Source organism: Pyrus communis, chromosome 14 (genome assembly GCF_963583255.1).
Source record: "Pyrus communis chromosome 14, drPyrComm1.1, whole genome shotgun sequence".
Lineage (NCBI taxonomy): Eukaryota > Viridiplantae > Streptophyta > Magnoliopsida > Rosales > Rosaceae > Pyrus > Pyrus communis.
Window position 1 is genome coordinate 21,173,737 of NC_084816.1, and position 20,545 is coordinate 21,194,281.

The 20,545-nt window shown below is 37.2% G+C and overlaps 2 protein-coding genes across 2 annotated transcripts; both read right to left on the minus strand.

Annotated features, from left to right (window-relative positions):
• Positions 1-7,262: 7,262 nt before the first annotated feature.
• LOC137714726 (cyclin-B2-4-like) lies at positions 7,263-8,616 on the minus strand. Its single transcript, XM_068453868.1, has 5 exons — positions 8,585-8,616; positions 8,462-8,495; positions 8,251-8,361; positions 8,023-8,139; positions 7,263-7,747 (listed from the first exon to the last, which is right to left on the minus strand). Coding segments are annotated over exons 1-5 (294 nt in total). The 5' UTR covers positions 8,587-8,616; the 3' UTR covers positions 7,263-7,717.
• Positions 8,617-17,345: 8,729 nt separating this feature from the next.
• Positions 17,346-19,167, minus strand: LOC137714231 (cyclin-B2-4-like). Its single transcript, XM_068453493.1, has 5 exons — positions 19,136-19,167; positions 19,013-19,046; positions 18,802-18,912; positions 18,572-18,688; positions 17,346-18,306 (listed from the first exon to the last, which is right to left on the minus strand). Coding segments are annotated over exons 1-5 (294 nt in total). The 5' UTR covers positions 19,138-19,167; the 3' UTR covers positions 17,346-18,276.
• Between the last annotated feature and the right edge of the window lie 1,378 nt (positions 19,168-20,545).

Genomic DNA, 20,545 nt, shown 5'->3' on the forward strand with positions numbered 1-20,545 from the left:
GGCGAGACAAAGGCTCTTTGGACTTTCCAACCCATTTTCACATTTAGAAATATATGAAATAGCAAAAACAATCATGGAATAGAGCAAAACCAAAACCTCGCCAACATTACCCCAAGTTCACTCCATGACTATCCTAAATGGCTCAACCTCTCAAAGATTGACAATTTGTCATTAAAACTCACAATTCATTTGACCTATCTCCATTATCATTGCTGAAAAAACCAGAGAGTTATTGACATATCAGCGGAATTAATGTCTCTCTTAACTTAGTTGACAAAATGGGATTGAGAGAGACACAAATGATGAATACATGAGGTATAGTAAGATAAACAAGAGTGTAGGAGGTAAGAATAAAACAAACAAAAAAAGTTGCTATTAGATCTTCTTAATCGTTGAAATCTAATGGTAAAAAACCATGGATTGAGATTCTCTCCGGATGTCACACTCCAGAGTTTACAGACCCAATAATCTGAACCGTTCAAAAACTGCAAAGTGGAGCTGGAATCCCTATCAAAAGGTGGTTCTGAATTGACTCTGGCTCAAGAGTGGCTTTGTGCCCTAAAATAGCACCCCATTATAGCCCATGTGTTCCACCACCTTTCACCATTCGATTTCATCATGTGCACAGAGACCAAACAACACCTCTAGTTTACGTGGTTGGAGTTGGATAAGCAACAAGTAGAAAGTAACACATGGCATATGTGGCTTTTGAGCTACATGGAACCAATTTGTTAGGCTGCCCCCAACACATCAGCACTTTGAACCCATCGACTACACGCGACATGACAGTGCCAAGTTTCGTTAATTGCAAGGGCCAGCTGTGTTTTATGTTAAGTAGGTACTTAATATTCAATTAGAGAATGTGTTTTGGACAATGCAATGACCTAATCAGACCAGACAAACCAATATGATAAAGACTCTGCTTCACGATCATCGAAATAGAACCAGTGTGGAACTGGAGGGAAACTGTCATAGCTTAGTGATAGTTGGTTACCGGCCTAATCAATATCTTTGATGAGCAAGTTACATGATACAAGTTTTATTGGTTTCATTTTACACGTGTATTGTATCATTGACACGAAATATCACAATAATAGTGTACCTGTGTCGTGAAAGTCATTCTCCTTAAGTAGCGTCATTTATGGTATGTTACCCACCCATTTGGTGTGTGGTGCCTCCTAACCTGTGGGCTCAGGACTTGCTTAATTTGATTGAGTAGAAGATGATGAGGTCACAAACTCGACATTTCATCCATCGTAAAACGATTAATTTCATTACTCTCAATTCTCTACTTAGTTACAAGTATACAACACTTGGTATTTGATCATGATTGCAAGCAATAATCAATCTACTAACACGGAAAAAGAAATTTATGTTCTTGATTAATTAAGGCTGCAGATAGCTTACCATCTCTCATTTCTCCTATTGGTAGGCCTAGAAATTTTTTACACGACCCCTTAACCCAACTCGAAACAACACGAAATTAACAGATTTTCGGGTAGACACGTTAACGAATCGGATCGTTATTGGGTAACCCGATAAGCACTTATTAAGATAACGGGTCAGTCCAGGTATATATGTGGGTAACCCATTACACGATAAGAAAATTTTAATTTGATAATTATATACCACTAAAAAAAATACTATAATTAACAGCAGTAGGATTTAATCTTGAAACAAACTGAAAGTTAAAAATTTAGAAAATTGATGAACAAAGATTTAATCTTGGTCATCCAATTTTTATCTTAGCCATAAATTAGACTCTCTCTCTCTCTCTCTCATTCTCGAAGGCTCGAATTGAAGCATCTGTTATCTCTATCTTGAACTAAACTCTCATCGCAGTCTAGAACCTCAACTCTGGCTAGCCACGACTCCACAACCACCCTCTCTAGTCTCCTACCACCACACCACTGTCACCACATACGACCTATTAATTCACCACCAGTCCATTTGCTACTTTTGTCTCCAATTCTCTCTCTGGATCAAGCAAATCTCGTTATGATATTTTTGTGGCAATGTTAAGCTATTCTGAAGTAATATTTACGTGGCTATGTGATATGTGCAAATTTAGAAAGAAAAAAAAAATTCTTAACAGGCCATCATGACCTAACCTATTTTTGTGGCAATGTTAAGCTATTTTAACCATTAGGTAAAATGACCTAACCTGTTAAGAACCCGTTAAAATAATGGGTGTGACACGATACGACCCATCAAAATAACAAGTGTTACACGAAAACACTACAAACACGGCAAACACGACCCGTTTGCCAGACCTACATATCGAGGCACCTTCAAAGTGTCTAACCCGCATGAGGAGTCAATTCACCTATTTATGGGCCATGAGGAGTCAGTCTAGGCCTCAAACACTTTTCTAAGTCATCGGTACAAGTAGGGGTCAGTGGCAAGACCTGTCTACTCAAACATGCCCTTTATCTAGAGCAAGGCCGCATGTTCTCTACACAATAACGGAAAACAATCTACGCCAGTCAGTCTGGCGTGACATCCCACGTGTTCGAGTAAGTGCTGCTTCGATTGGACATAGCAGTTTAGTATCTAGTGGGAGTAACTGGTATAGCTAAGTTGTCGAAGTCAATATATTCATATTCATGCAGAATTCATGCAGAATAAATAATATATATATATATATATTTCTAGACAATATATTCATGCAGAATTCAACAATAATTGAAACCAATATATCATTCTTACTAAATAAATAATCTCCAATTGCCATGAAATTATAATTCTATGAAAAAATAGAGCACGTCTGAAACACAGATATGGAAATACGCTTGTATTTGTGGATTAAAGTAATACGTTTTTTATTGCTAGAGAAAGTGAAAGGAAGTAATACACAAGTTTTTTTATTGCTAGAGAATTGTTTTAGTAGAAACTCCACTTAATCAATTGTAATATAGATACTATCATATGATGATGACTTTTCTTTTTAATCAATTTTTTTAATTATAAATTTACACATGTGATAGGAGGATCAAAATTTTGAGGTCCTATGCCGCTACACCTTTTGCACATCCCCAACGCCCCCTCTAATTGTATCTTTTCCCCAAAGAACCTATAAAAATTCTAAGAATAGGAACGTGTGGAAAAATTTACGTATGTAATGGAAAAATTCAAAACTCGCAAGAGCATTTTTTGAGCGTTTAATAAGACTCTCAATGACAGCACTAATTTGTGGTAGCAAAAATCCGTCATATTGAGTCTTGACGAATTTGTACCTACAAGACAATAATAAACATATGTGATCAAGGGCCAAAGCCTCACGTGCAAATAGGTAAGGGGGTTTCGTCAATGGAGCTTTGATGCCTAAGTCACTATCTCTGAAAAGATGAGTGTTTATGGCTTATATGCGTAGCAAAAGCTTACAAAAATTTTGATGGAAATGAGCTATTTATAGGCACGTGGCGGCTTCCCATTGGCTAAGGTGATTCATCTGTGGGTTGGATGTGGAAAGAATTATTCCAAAATATTAAGTAGAAGATAATATCTTAGGATGATGATGGTAGTATCCTTGATTGATTTTGATGAAGATTCCTTGCTTATTTGAGTTGATCTTCAATTAGAAGAAGATTAAAAGATGAGATTTATTAATTCTATCTTTAATGCCTTTGATTTGTCTTCCTTATCACGAACAGGAGAGCTTGGCAGTGTGGTAGTCTACTCTTGATGTTGAACTACACATGGGAACGTTCAATTTCCGATATACGTCAATGCTTAGAGCTAGGACTCGAATTCAACATTGGGCGAGGCTTCCTGAAGGGCTTATCTCGGATCTCGTGCAAAATGTTGTTGAGAGAAGTGGAAAAGCCTCATGATGGTTTCGGATTTTATCGTTCTTACCCATCATCTCAGGCGACGATTTCCTCCGCCTTGTCAAAGCACTCTGCCAAGGTTTTGGGCTTGTGGAGCTTCATGCTGAGCTCCAATTCTATGGGGAGTCACTTCTTTAAATTACGTAGTTTCAACACGTTTTATATTTTAATAAGTAAATGGATGAAAACACCCTTAATGACTAAACAAGATTCTTCATGGACGTATTTGATCTTTTCATGATTTGCCACATTTAGATAGTACGTGTTGATATGAACACGTGAGCATAAGCGGAATCGAATTTGAAGATATAACGAAGATTTTACGAAGCTCGGAAGCCGAGGGCATTTTGATATTCTTACATTAATTTGGACATGTGAACTTCTGGCCTATAGGTGTGTGCCACGTCGGACCCCCATTTTTCTAGAATTCTTTCAACCCTCTATTTTCACTTCTCTTCCATCTCACTCAAACTCTCTTTCTCATCGAGACCATCACATCAATCATCCCTTCCTAGCGAGTTTACTAAAACGAAACCACCATCAAAACTTCATCCGAATGAACTTTATGGAACTTTATGGCATTTGTTCCATGAAAATTCATGCACAGACTCCATTTCAAGGACTTCATTAGAGCAGTTTCCCATCAATTTTAGATAGTTTCTAGCCATCTTTTGGACTCCAAACATGTATAATCTTGTTCTACTATTCTCTAGCTTCGTTTGTCAAATTTGGTTGAGAAACAAGTGAGTTGTAGCGATTTGAAAATCACCCAAAATTTCGCCAACTTTTAAGAAATCGTTTTGTTTTCCGACGAACTGGGTCGACCCATATTCGGCCCAACCTAGTTACATAATCAGATTGGAATATTCCGTGGCCCTTAGGGAATTATGTCGTTGTTGACAGTTGACTTTTTTTTTTTGTTTTGTTTCGCTTGGGATCCCTCTTAGACTAATTTCCACGTCCCGAATCCATTTTTAACATCTGTTTAGTGAAATTTTGATGTTTTAATATAGTTTCGGTATTGACCACCTAGTTAACCACCACTTAAAATTGTGATTGCCAGAGATAAGAAAATCCAATGTTGTTTAAGGACGTTACAGATCAAAAATCCAATGTGCAGATCTTCTAGATCAAGTTACGTGAGGTTGTGGAACCTACAGTTGCCAGTTGATTGAGGGTCAATGTGTTTCAAATTCTTCTAGAATGTCCTAGAAGACACGTACAAGCGAGAATTAAGTGTTTTATTGAAATAATTCTTAAACGAGGCGTGTGAATTGTTCTAGGCGATAAATGTACGTGGATCCTTTTTACAATCATCTCCTAGAACAATTCACATGTCTTTTTTTTATAGTTCTTTTGATAAAAACATTTAATTCTCGCATGTACACGTCATCTAGGGACACTCTAGAAGAATTCAAAATGCGTTGACCAAAGTCAACGCTCGATCAACTAGCAACGGTAAGTTCCACAACCCCACGTAACTTGAAAGGAAAGATCCGCACATTGGATTTCTGATTCGTAACTTTCTAAAATCCTCATTATGCTCCAAAAATAACATATCAAAATTTCATAACGATTCAACGATCTGATCTCTGCTTATCGCAATTTTAAGTGGTGGTCAACTAGGCAGTCAATTCTGAAACTACGTTAAAACATCAAAATTTCACTAAACGGATGTGAAAAATGGATTTGGAACGTCGAAACTAGCCTCAGATGAGTCTCGGGTGAAACCCAAAAAAGTCAACGGTCAATAGCAATGGAATATTCCCCAAGGCCCTTAGAATATTCATATTCCAATCTTATGTAGCTGTGTCAGGTCAGGTAAACCAAATGATTTTTGCAAAATTGGTTGAAATCTGGGTGATTTTCAAATCGCTATAACTTAGTCGTTTCTCAACCAAATTTGACCTATGATATATCAAAACGAAGCTAGAGAAGAGTAAAACACAATTATACTTGTTCGGAGTCCAAAAAATGACTAGAAACTATCTAAATTGATGGAAAGTCACTGCTCCATTGAAGGTCCTTGAAATGGCGTATGTGCACGAATTTTCAAGGAACAAACACCATAATCGAGTTCGTAGGGACGATAGGGAAGTTTTGATGGTGGTTTTGTATTAGAAAACTTGTCGGGAAAGGATGGTTGTGTGATATGATTCTCGGTGAGGAAGACAGTTTAAGAATGAGATAGGAAAGAAGTGAGAGACGGGAAGAGAAGAGAGGGCCGAGAGAATTCTAGAAAAATGGGGGTGTGTCCAACACACCCAAAGGCAAGAAATTCACATGTCCACATTAATCTAAAAAGACCAAAATTCCCTCAGTTTCCAAGCTTCGTAAAATCTTCGTTAGATCTCCAAATTTGATTTTGCTTGCGCCCACGCAATCATATCAACCGATACGTACTATCCAAATATGTAAAGAAATGTGGCAAATCATAGAAAGACCAAATATGTTGACAAATAATCCTGTTTAGTTCATTAAGGGCGTTTTCGTCTATTTAGTTATCGAAAAAACTATAGGCCTTAAATATAAACGCGTCGAAACTACGGATACGAATACGAAATACGTAATTTTAGACAGTGAAATCTGGGGACAAGAGATTTCACACCATTCCCATAGTCCCATGGGAATGATATTCTAGTGGATGTGGAATATGTTTCTAGGTGGGTCGAGGCAATTGTAGCACCAGATTAGTGGTTCTAAAATTCCTCCAGGGTATTCCTTCCATGGTTTTGAACTCCGAGGGTATAATCATTTGTGCAAATTAAGGTCTCCAACAGGGTTTAGGATGTCCCCATACTGGGCTATTAAGCAGCTAAATTTTTACTCTAATTTAGCGGATGAAAAATGCAAGTTACAGTTGAATGAGCTTGAAGAAATTCATAATGAGGCGTAAGTTCAAGGATTTGCACGGATAAGGTGTTTTCTTCATTTCATAATGAGGGGTTTCATAATAATAATAAAACTCTTCGGAAGGAATTTTAGACAGGGCAGAAGGTGTTTTCTTCAATTCAAGATTAAAGTTGTTTCCAGGCAAACTTAAGTCTCGATGGGCCTTATGTCTAAGGTTTCGCATGGGGTTGTGGAGATTAAAGGTTAATGAGGTTATAGGTCATGAGTTCAAGGTTATGGTCATAGGCTGGAACTGTACTTGAAGTCATTGACTCTGAATGATCCTTAACCACCGGACTTCTGCTGCGTCTAACCACGTTAAATAAAGCGCTTTTAATTTTGTAACTCTTTCCTTACTCTTTCCTAACTTTCTTTAAGTTTTTTATTCAAGTTTTTCTAGACGCTTTTAATTTTGTAAGCTTTATTTTATTTTCAATAGGTTCAAAAATTTAAGTTTTTCTAGTTTAAATTTTGTGTTTTACATTCTGTTTTTAATTTTCAAAAACACTTGGTTCAAAAATTTATGAGTGCCTTGTCACATTGTGCCGTGTAGGTTGGTAAAATAGGTTATGGATTAAAAAATTTGGGCTTTTGCAGGTAGCAAACAAAAATTTTGTGTGGTCTGATTTTCAACTACAGCGCACATCCATAAAAGTAAAACTGGATCCTGCATCCAGCAGCAAGTTTACATTATCATCAACCACATACATCAGTTCTACATTATCAACTGGCAGAGAATTTAAAGCAGTTAAAGCAACAGAAATTTCAAACAAACAACAGTTATTGAGGGGGATTTTAGAAAACATACCAGGGCAATTCTGATGAAGTTTCTGCATTTGGACCCACTCGCTCCACTCAACTCACTCCCACCCCATAAATTATACATCACTGTGAAATTCCTAGATACACTTTCCTACAGATCGGGGGTCCAAATGCAGAAATGTCCACTGCGCTAGTCCGGTTAGTCCAAAGTTTCATCAGCTTTCTGTTAGGATTCATGCAGTGCTTTCAGTTTCGAAGCTCATCTGATTACACAGAGACATGAATTCAAAATTTTCAACATTCGTTAGAAGCTATGATCAAACAAACAGATGCAAGAATTCTGAGCTTTTTTAATTTCTAAGCTCATCTGATCAGTGATCACAGAGACTTCCAAAAAATCTTAAGGTTAACATCTATGCCTTTCATTTCTAACCCTTAAGAGCAGAACTAAGTTCCTGCATTTGTTTCAGTGATCCATCTAATAGTAATACCATAGTATGTATATGTATATATATGCTTTCAATAGCTGAAAATATACCTCAGTTTCGCCGTAGTGAGCGTAGATGTCAGCTATGTACTTAACAAAATTAAGCGGATCCTTAGAGCTGCTGCTGTCCATAATGGGGTCCTCATCCTCCACATTTTCATCTTCTTCCTGCAGTAATCAACGGAATGTACCCAGTTAGCCTTCTGACATATAAAGATGGCAACTTTTGAATAAGAAAAGTGCTACTTGGGTGTGCTTAAGACACAAATACCATCCTACTTGGGTGTGCTTAACGAACATTGGCACATGAGCATCACAAGCCTCATCCTCAATATTCTCCACAGCCTTTGGATTTGCAGCAAATGAACTCACAGACACTTCCTTGGTTTCCTAATTACATTTAACCAATACCAAAAATTGTAATTCGAACTAAAATCGAAAAACCAAAAGGTAAACAAAAGATCCTTGTCATCATTCTAAAAGGTAGTACCTTCGGCTGCTGCTGGAGCAATTGTGCAAACCTCCTATACAAACATTGAAATATTAGTATCAAATTCTTTGGATAGCAACCTTCTCACGGGTCTATGTGGCAGATATGGCACGTTTTTCTTACATTCCACAGCATCTTTTCTGAATAACAGCGGTTATAATGTCTCGAATTAGTTCATTGGTAAACTAAAGGCTACTAGAAAACGAATCAAACATATTAAAACATAAACATGGAAAGAGATTCATCAGATTGTAAGAAAATAAATGCAAACGAAGAACATAAATTTAAAAAATTCAAAAATTGAAAATTACGTTAAATTTACAAATTTACATCCTGGGGTTCTGCTACGTCTCTTACCTTGGAAATTTGAAGGCCTGACGAGAGCTGGGTTGTTCTCCTTTGATCCCATTTCGATCACCTCCAATAGGAAATCACCATCAAACAACAGAAATCAAAAACTCCAAATTAAAATTTGAATGAAATCAGAAAAACTCATGATCTAGAACACGAAGAACAATAAGAAAACGTCCGAAAATCTGAAAAACAATCGAAACCCGGAACATTCGAAATTTCAAAAAAAAAAAATCAAAAAAACGAAAGATCGAAACAAATCGACAAACCTTTAAGAGAAATCAAGGGACTTGATCAAAGTAAGGCACATATCAAAGCATTGAATCTTCAAAATCCCGAGAGAGAAATGAATGGTATAGGAAGCCGCTCTCTCTCTCTCTCTCTCTCTCTCTCTCTCTCTCTCTCTCTCTGTGTATACACTGTGCGTCTGTGTTTCTCGTTGGGTTCTTAAAAGGGAATTTGCGAGAGCAGGGCATGTGCTCGTCTCGTTTTGAATGTAACGGCTACTAATTCCTGACCGTCAGATCTTAATACAACTGAAAAGTCTTGATTCTGTCTCTAACGGCTATCTCGCTTTCGTGCTCCGTGCCCTATTTATTATTTCAAATGTTTTCTTGCAGGTCTCCGGCCTGCTTCATTTTTTATTTTTTATTTTATTTTATTTTTTAAGTTTTAACTAAAAGTCTGCAATACTATTTATTTTAACGAAAAATCATATTTTTACACTAAAAAGTTAATCCTGCTACTATTCCTTTATTTTGTCATTATCGTTAAAACTCAAATTTTTTTAACTTTTTTCATTAGTTTTTTTTTTCTTTTTTTTAGTTGGGCTGGGCCTTTTGACCCTTTTGTATCTAATAACAAGCCCCGTTGTACTATTTTTCTATATTTCCATGTCAACCCTAAACATAGAGCGTTGATGGATTCAGAATGTTGAAGTTTAGTCACCATAAAAAGGTTTACTCACTTTATAAGACTCATTCCTTTACAAAGTGATTTGAATGATGGCGAATGAGGATCCTTTCTGGATCCTTGGACCCTCTTTGTGAGGATCCTGACGATCCTTCAATCTTGCCAGTTTATCGTACATCGTACGGTCAATTTTCTTCAGATACTGTTTATATTCAATTTTAAATAAAAAAATTAAAATATTTTTTAACCGTACGATGTATGATAAACAAACATAATTGAAGGATCTCCGGATTTCTCACAAAGAGGATTTGGAGAGGATCCTCATTCGAGTTGAACACCTAACAAACTGGTGTTGGTTGTAGTCTGTAATTTCAATAAGAAAAAGAAAAACACTACTAGAAAAATGCCTTACAACAAGCAAAAGATTTACATGGAACAATTTACCACTATCGTAAAGTCTCAATCTACTATTACAAGACCATACGTAACACTCTACAGACACATAGCCTTGTATTGGTGATTGAGGACACCATTATAGGATAAACATGTTCCATGCAAGTGCATCGTAACCCTTATCTTCAGTAAAAAAAATTAGCTTCCCAAACCACATTATATGTTTGGATGAGGGAAATAAACATAAAATTTTGGTAAAAATTAGAATTTATAAATTGACAAGCATCACTTCTCTTGTTTGGATTCATAAACATAGAAATTTAGCATTTCTGTGTTGACAAAAAAAACTTGGAATTTGGGACCTCCAAATCCCAAATTCAAATTCCATGTATATATATATCATTTCTCAATTTCTATGATTAAGAGTTTAAAAATAACAAATTCCGTATTCAATTTCATTGTTCTTTTAGGTTAACCAAACAAGAAAATTTACAAATTCTAAAAAATAAAATCTCATCATTTCAATTTCCGTCATTTTTAAATTTCTTAGTAATCTTAAATTTTTCGCCCAAACATAATGTTAGTTGTAACTTGTATAAATGGCAAATTATCATTTACAAAAAAACTTGTTAAAACTAATAGAGGAGCTAAAATAAATCATAAATATATTTATAAGAGCAAACATAAAAATGAATTTATACAAAATCACTACATAAAAATGTACAAACGAAAATAGAGTGCAAACTTCCTACATACATTTCAATTTTTTTTGCTTTTTTTTTTTCACAATCCAAATTAATTACCTCCGGCTCAAAACCCTACCCCAGCCGCACCAACTCCTATCGCAGCCTGCCTGTGCGGCTCCAGCTTCCTATTCTTCCAAAAACACGTCTCCGGCGCCGCCCTCAGTGGCTCGGACTTGCATCGCGTCAAAACGAACGGCTCATAAGCAGCGGACCCCACCAGCTTCTGCCCGATCATCGTCACCATCAACTGAACCGGAAATGAACAAGACGACCTAGGCGGCTACATCGTTATCGGTTGCTGAACCACCGGCGCCAGATGAGGCTTCGAGTCGATGCTCACCCGCTTCTTCGCCTTATCCGGTCCGTCGATTTATCTGGATCAAGCAAATCTCGTTATGATATTTTTGTGGCAATGTTAAGCTATTCTGAAGTAATATTTATGTGGCTATGTGATATGTGCAAATTTAGAAAGAAAAAAAAATTTCTTAACAGGCCATAATGACCTAACCTATTTTTGTGGCAATGTTAAGCTATTTTAACCATTAGGTAAAATGACCTAACCTGTTAAGAATCCGTTAAAATAATGGGTGTGACACGATACGATCCATCAAAATAACAAGTGTTACACGAAAACATTACGAACACGGCAAACACGACCCGTTTGCCAGACCTACATATCGAGGCACGTTCAAAGTGTCTAACCCGCATGAGGAGTCAATTCACCTATTTATAGGCCATGAGGAGTTAGTCTAGGCCTCAAACACTTTTCTAAGTCATCGGTACAAGTAGGGGTCAGTGGCAAGACCTGTCTACTCAAACATGCCCTTTATCTAGAGCAAGGCCGCATGTTCTCTACACAATAACGGAAAACAATCTACGCCAGTCAGTCTGGCGTGACATCCCACGTGGTCGAGTAAGTGCTGCTTTGATTGGACATAGCAGTTTAGTATCTAGTGGGAGTAACTGGTATAGCTAAGTTGTCGAAGTCAACTCATTCCTCTCGAAGTAGTTTCACTTCGCAGATAGATATGATTATACCAGGAACCACGTGATTATATCATCTCTCAGTGAAGAGGTACGAGGCACTGCCTCCACTCCGGGCTTGAACATTCATTATTCCGAGAAGGTGAAAATTATGGTCACACAGCCGCCGAGCGGGATGCTCGTGGTTGTGCATGACACGGGCTGCTAATTAAACTCAAGCCAGACTGTGCTTCTTCTTTTCTTCATTTACTATAATGCCTCTCCAATACAAGGTGGAGAGAACTATTTGTAAGCCAAGTCGTGAATGGACATTTCGCTTAGAATTGGGTCTAGAATGCTCGTCCGAGTGTGAGCCTAACCATAAATGCATATTTTCACATGGACCTAGTCGGAAGTAGACGATGTCTGCCCGCTAAGGTGAGAGAAAACATTACCCTAAGGCCCCAGGAAGGAGTGCACATTGCCCCCAACGCTCAGTTCGTGGCTGTTTGCCAGGATGTTGCTAGAAAGCAACGTCAACAACTGCCATCGTGTCTCGATGTGCTCAATAAGTTGATTCACCAAGGTCATATGTTGCATTGGAACGGACAGGTGTTGATCGCCTTTCAGGGTGGAAGAACTAAGATAATAGGCGTTTCCATTAGTAATGGAAGTGTAATGGATTTTAAGTACAAATTTGAGCTGGGACGAGTCAAATCTACGAAAAAGCAAGAGAAAATAAGGCACAAATACCCATGTTCAATCGCTAATCTGACGGTCTGTCCAACAGAACCAGCCTAGGTTGCGATTGATCGGGGAACCAAGAATCGGTTTGACTGAACCGATCTGTAACTAATTTGGAGTGAAGGCCTCAAGAATTGGCTGGACCACTGGGACAGACCGGGTCTGGTCGTGGGTCGCGGGTCGTGGGTCCTTGAGGCTCCACGTGTTAGGCTCCCAGGTCATGGGTATGGTTAAGTTGCAGTGCAGCGCATGCCTGTGTTTGGCTTTGAGCCGCCAGTCCAGCTACTTCTGCAATGACTTGGGCTGCTGATCTGCTGCGTGGCACTGAAGCTGTCTCACAGGCCACTACAGCGGCGACTAAATTACTATTGTTACATAAGCGACAATCTAGGCTCTGCCTGAAGCTGTTTCACGGGCACTATCGTGCCCGCAAGGGTGCTCCGTAGTGGCAACCGTTGTGTTGAGCCTCAATGAGCAATGACGTAAGGCCACATCCCGATCTCCATCGTTTATCCAAATGAACCATCATGTGCGCAAACTTAATAAAGAGGCCCACCTTATTTGAAAAAAAAAAAATATATATATATATATATATATTTCTAGACAATATATTCATGCAGAATTCAACAATAATTGAAACCAATATATCATTCTTACTAAATAAATAATCTCCAATTGCCATGAAATTATAATTCTATGAAAAAATAGAGCACGTCTGAAACACAGATATGGAAATACGCTTGTATTTGTGGATTAAAGTAATACGTTTTTTATTGCTAGAGAAAGTGAAAGGAAGTAATACACAAGTTTTTTTATTGCTAGAGAATTGTTTTAGTAGAAACTCCACTTAATCAATTGTAATATAGATACTATCATATGATGATGACTTTTCTTTTTAATCAATTTTTTTAATTATAAATTTACAAATGTGATAGGAGGATCAAAATTTTGAGGTCCTATGCCGCTACACCTTTTGCACATCCCCAACGCCCCCTCTAATTGTATCTTTTCCCCAAAGAACCTATAAAAATTCTAAGAATAGGAACGTGTGGAAAAATTTACGTATGTAATGGAAAAATTCAAAACTCGCAAGAGCATTTTTTGAGCGTTTAATAAGACTCTCAATGACAGCACTAATTTGTGGTAGCAAAAATCCGTCATATTGAGTCTTGACGAATTTGTACCTACAAGACAATAATAAACATATGTGATCAAGGGCCAAAGCCTCACGTGCAAATAGGTAAGGGGGTTTCGTCAATGGAGCTTTGATGCCTAAGTCACTATCTCTGAAAAGATGAGTGTTTATGGCTTATATGCGTAGCAAAAGCTTACGAAAATTTTGATGGAAATGAGCTATTTATAGGCACGTGGCGGCTTCCCATTGGCTAAGGTGATTCATCTGTGGGTTGGATGTGGAAAGAATTATTCCAAAATATTAAGTAGAAGATAATATCTTAGGATGATGATGGTAGTATCCTTGATTGATTTTGATGAAGATTCCTTGCTTATTTGAGTTGATCTTCAATTAGAAGAAGATTAAAAGATGAGATTTATTAATTCTATCTTTAATGCCTTTGATTTGTCTTCCTTATCACGAACAGGAGAGCTTGGCAGTGTGGTAGTCTACTCTTGATGTTGAACTACACATGGGAATGTTCAATTTCCGATATACGTCAATGCTTAGAGCTAGGACTCGAATTCAACATTGGGCGAGGCTTCCTGAAGGGCTTATCTCGGATCTCGTGCAAAATGTTGTTGAGAGAAGTGGAAAAGCCTCATGATGGTTTCGGATTTTATCGTTCTTACCCATCGTCTCAGGCGACGATTTCCTCCGCCTTGTCAAAGCACTCTGCCAAGGTTTTGGGCTTGTGGAGCTTCATGCTGAGCTCCAATTCTATAGGGAGTCACTTCTTTAAATTACGTAGTTTCAACACGTTTTATATTTACAACGTATAGTTTTTTAATAAGTAAATGGATGAAAACGCCCTTAATGACTAAACAAGATTCTTCATGGATGTATTTGATCTTTTCATGATTTGCCACATTTCTTTACATTTAGATAGTACGTGTTGATATGAACACGTGAGCATAAGCGGAATCGAATTTGGAGATATAACGAAGATTTTACGAAGCTCGGAAGCCGAGGGCATTTTGATATTCTTACATTAATTTCGACATGTGAACTTCTGGCCTATAGGTGTGTGCCACGTCGGACCCCCATTTTTCTAGAATTCTTTCAACCCTCTATTTTCACTTCTCTTCCATCTCACTCAAACTCTCTTTCTCATCGAGATCATCACATCAATCATCCCTTCCTAGCGAGTTTACTAAAACGAAACCACCATCAAAACTTCATCCGAATGAACTTTATGGAACTTTATGGCATTTGTTCCATGAAAATTCATGCACAGACTCCATTTCAAGGACTTCATTAGAGCAGTTTCCCATCAATTTTAGACAGTTTCTAGCCATCTTTTGGACTCCAAACATGTATAATCTTGTTCTACTATTCTCTAGCTTCGTTTGTCAAATTTGGTTGAGAAACAAGTGAGTTGTAGCGATTTGAAAATCACCCAAAATTTCGCCAACTTTTAAGAAATCGTTTTGTTTTTCGACGAACCGGGTCGACCCATATTCGGCCCAACCTAGTTACATAATCAGATTGGAATATTCCGTGGCCCTTAGGGAATTATGTCGTTGTTGACAGTTGACTTTTTTTTTGTTTTGTTTCGCTTGGGATCCCTCTTAGACTAATTTCGACGTCCCAAATCCATTTTTAACATCTGTTTAGTGAAATTTTGATGTTTTAATATAGTTTCGGTATTGACCACCTAGTTAACCACCACTTAAAATTGTGATTGCCAGAGATAAGAAAATCCAATGTTGTTTAAGGACGTTACAGATCAAAAATCTAATGTGCAGATCTTCTAGATCAAGTTACGTGAGGTTGTGGAACCTACAGTTGCCAGTTGATTGAGGGTCAATGTGTTTCAAATTCTTCTAGAATGTCCTAGAAGACACGTACAAGCGAGAATTAAGTGTTTTATTGAAATAATTCTTAAACGAGGCGTGTGAATTGTTCTAGGCGATAAATGTACGTGGATCCTTTATACAATCATCGCCTAGAACAATTCACACGTCTTTTTTTATAGTTCTTTTGATAAAAACATTTAATAATCGCATGTACACGTCATCTAGGGACACTCTAGAAGAATTCAAAATGCGTTGACCAAAGTCAACCCTCGATCAACTAGCAACGGTAAGTTCCACAACCCCACGTAACTTGAAAGGAAAGATCCGCACATTGGATTTCTAATTCGTAACTTTCTAAAATCCTCATTATGCTCCAAAAATAACATATTAAAATTTCATAACGATTCAACGATCTGATCTCTGCTTATCGCAATTTTAAGTGGTGGTCAACTAGGCAGTCAATTCTGAAACTACGTTAAAACATCAAAATTTCACTAAACGGATGTGAAAAATGGATTTGGAACGTCGAAACAAGCCTAAGATGAGTCTCGGGTGAAACCCAAAAAAGTCAACGGTCAATAGCAATGGAATATTCCCCAAGGCCCTTAGAATATTCATATTCCAATCTTATGTAGTTGTGTCAGGTCAGGTAAACCAAATGATTTTTGAAAAATTGGTTGAAATCTGGGTGATTTTCAAATCGCTATAACTTAGTCGTTTCTCAACCAAATTTGACCTATGATATATCAAAACGAAGTTAGAGAAGAGTAAAACACAATTATACTTGTTTGGAGTCCAAAAAATGACTAGAAACTATCTAAATTGATGGAAAGTCATTGCTCCATTGAAGGTCCTTGAAATGACGTATGTGCACGAATTTTCAAGGAACAAACACCATAATCGAGTTCGTGGGGACGATAGGGAAGTTTTGATGGTGGTTTTGTATTAGAAAACTTGTCGGGAAAGGATGGTTGTGTGATATGATTCTCGGTGAGGAAGACAGTTTAAGAATGAGATAGGAAAGAAGTGAGAGACGGGAAGAGAAGAGAGGGCCGAGAGAATTCTAGAAAAATGGGGGTGTGTCCAACACACCCAAAGCCAAGAAATTCACATGTCCACATTAATCTAAAAAGACCAAAATTCCCTCAGTTTCCAAGCTTCGTAAAATCTTCGTTAGATCTCCAAATTTGATTCTGCTTGCGCCCACGCAATCATATCAACCGATACGTACTATCCAAATATGTAAAGAAATGTGGCAAATCATAGAAAGACCAAATATGTGGACAAATAATCCTGTTTAGTTCATTAAGGGTGTTTTCGTCTATTTAGTTATCGAAAAAACTATAGGCCTTAAATATAAACGCGTCGAAACTACGGATACGAATACGAAATACGTAATTTTAGACAGTGAAATCTGGGGACAAGAGATTTCACACCATTCCCATAGTCCCATGGGAATGATATTCTAGTGGATGTGGAATATGTTTCTAGGTGGGTCGAGGCAATTGTAGCACCAGATTAGTGGTTCTAAAATTCCTCCAGGGTATTCCTTCCATGGTTTTGAACTCCGAGGGTATAATCATTTGTGCAAATTAAGGTCTCCAACAGGGTTTAGGATGTCCCCATACTGGGCTATTAAGCAACTAAATTTTTACTCTAATTTAGCGGATGAAAAATGCAAGTTACAGTTGAATGAGCTTGAAGAAATTCATAATGAGGCGTAAGTTCAAGGATTTGCACGGATAAGGTGTTTTCTTCAATTCATAATGAGGGGTTTCATAATAATAATAAAACTCTTCGGAAGGAATTTTAGACAGGGCAGAAGGTGTTTTCTTCAATTCAAGATTAAAGTTGTTTCCAGGCAAACTTAAGTCTCGATGGGCCTTATGTCTAAGGTTTCGCATGGGATTGTGGAGATTAAAGGTTAATGAGGTTATAGGTCATGAGTTCAAGGTTATGGTCATAGGCTGGAACTGTACTTGAAGTCATTGACTCTGAATGATCCTTAACCACCGGGCTTCTGCTGCGTCTAACCACGTTAAATAAAGCGCTTTTAATTTTGTAACTCTTTCCTTACTCTTTCCTAACTTTCTTTAAGTTTTTTATTTAAGTTTTTCTAGATGCTTTTAATTTTGTAAGCTTTATTTTATTTTCAATAGGTTCAAAAATTTAAGTTTTTCTAGTTTAAATTTTGTGTTTTACATTCTGTTTTTAATTTTCAAATACACTTGGTTCAAAAATTTATGAGTGCCTTGTCACATTGTGCCGTGTAGGTTGGTAAAATAGGTTATGGATTAAAAAATTTGGGCTTTTGCAGGTAGCAAACAAAACATTTGTGTGGTCTGATTTTCAACTACAGCGCACATACATAAAAGTAAAACTGGATCCTGCATCCAGCAGCAAGTTTACATTATCATCAACCACATACATCAGTTCTACATTATCAACTGGCAGAGAATTTAAAGCAGTTAAAGCAACAGAAATTTCATGCTAGCATAGATAGTCAAGCAAACAACAGTTATTTTGGGGGATTTTAGAAAACATACCAGGGCAATTCTGATGAAGTTTCTGCATTTGGACCCACTCGCTCCACTCAACTCACTCCCACCCCATAAATTATACATCACTGTGAAATTCCTAGATACACTTTCCTACAGATCGGGGGTCCAAATGCAGAAATGTCCACTGTGCTAGTCCGGTTAGTCCAAAGTTTCATCAGCTTTCAGTTAGGATTCATGCAGTGCTTTCAGTTTCGAAGCTCATCTGATTACACAGAGACATGAATTCAGAATTTTCAACATTCGTTAGAAGCTATGATCAAACAAACAGATGCAAGAATTCTGAGCTTTTTTAATTTCTAAGCTCATCTGATCAGTGATCACAGAGACTTCCAAAAAATCTTAAGGTTAACATCTATGCCTTTCATTTCTAACCCTCAAGAGCAGAACTAAGTTCCTGCATTTGTTTCAGTGATCCATCTAATAGTAATACCATAGTATGTATATGCTTTCAATAGCTGAAAATATACCTCAGTTTCGCCGTAGTGAGCGTAGATGTCAGCTATGTACTTAACAAAATTAAGCGGATCCTTAGAGCTGCTGCTGTCCATAATGGGGTCCTCATCCTCCACATTTTCATCTTCTTCCTGCAGTAATCAACAGAATGTACCCAGTTAGCCTTCTGATATATAAAGATGGCAACTTTTGAATAAGAAAAGTGCTACTAGTACTAGACAGTAGGACACACATACCATCCTACTTGGGTGTGCTTAACGAACATTGGCACATGAGCATCACAAGCCTCATCCTCAATATTCTCCACAGCCTTTGGATTTGCAGCAAATGAACTCACAGACACTTCCTTGGTTTCCTAATTACATTTAACCAATACCAAAAATTGTAATTCGAACTAAAATCGAAAAACCAAAAGGTAAACAAAAGATCCTTGTCATCATTCTAAAAGGTAGTACCTTCGGCTGCTGCTGGAGCAATTGTGCAAACCTCCTATACAAACATTGAAATATTAGTATCAAATTCTTTGGATAGCAACCTTCTCACGGGTCTATGTGGCAGATATGGCACGTTTTTCTTACATTCCACAGCATCTTTTCTGAATAACAGCGGTTATAATGTCTCGAATTAGTTCATTGGTAAACTAAAGGCTACTAGAAAACGAATCAAACATATTAAAACAAAAACATGGAAAGAGATTCATCAGATTGTAAGAAAATAAATGCAAACGAAGAACATAAATTTAAAAAATTCAAAAATTGAAAATTACGTTAAATTTACATCCTGGGGTTCTGCTACGTCTCTTACCTTGGAAATTTGAAGGCCTGACGAGAGCTGGGTTGTTCTCCTTTGATCCCATTTCGATCACCTCCAATAGGAAATCACCATCGAACAACAGAAATCAAAAACCCCAAATTAAAATTTGAATGAAATCAGAAAAACTCATGATCTAGAACACGAAGAACAATAAGAAAACGTCCGAAAATCTGAAAAACAATCGAAAGCCAGAACATTCGAAATTTCAAAAAAAAAATAAAAAACGAAAGATCGAAACAAACCCACAAACCTTTAAGAGAAATCAAGGGACTTGATCAAAGTAAGGCACATATCAAAGCATTGAATCTTCAAAATCCCGAGAGAGAAATGAATGGCATAGGAAGCCGCTCTCTCTCTCTCTCTCTCTCTCTCTCTGTATACACTGTGCGTCTGTGTTTCTTGTTGGGTTCTTTAAAAGGGAATTTGGGAGAGCAGGTGCTCGTCTCGTTTTGAATATAACGGCTACTAATTCCTGACCGTCAGATCTTAATACAACTGAAAAGTCTCGATTCTGTCTCTAACGGCTATCTCGCTTTTGTGCTCCGTGCCCTATTTATTATTTCAAATGTTTTCTTGCAGGTCTCCGGCCTTTTTATGCTTTTTTTTTTTTTTTTTTTTTTTTTAACCAAAAGTATGCGATACTGTTTATTTTAACGAAAAATCATATTTTTACACTAAAAAGTTAATCCTGCTACGATTCATTTATTTTATCATTATCGTTAAAATTTAAAATTTTCAAGTATTTTTCATTAGGGCTTTTTTTTTTTATTAGTTGGGCTGGGCCTTTTGACCCTTTTGTATCTAATAACAAGCCCTGTTGTACTATTTTATTATATTTCCATGTCAACCCTAAACATAGAGCGCTGATGGATTCAGAATGTTGAAGTTTCTGTGTAAAAATATCATTCTACCTCATTGGCCTACATTAGTCACCATAAAAAGGTTTACTCACTTTATAAGACTCATTTCTTTACAGAGTGATTTGAATGATGGCGAATGAGGATCCTTTCCAGATCCTTGGACCCTCTTTGTGAGGATCCTAACGATCCTCCAATCTTGTCAGTTTATCGTACATCATACGGTCAATTTTCGTCAGATACTGTTTATATTCAATTTTAAATAAAAAAATTAAAATAATTTTTGACCGCACAATGTATGATGAACAGACATAATTG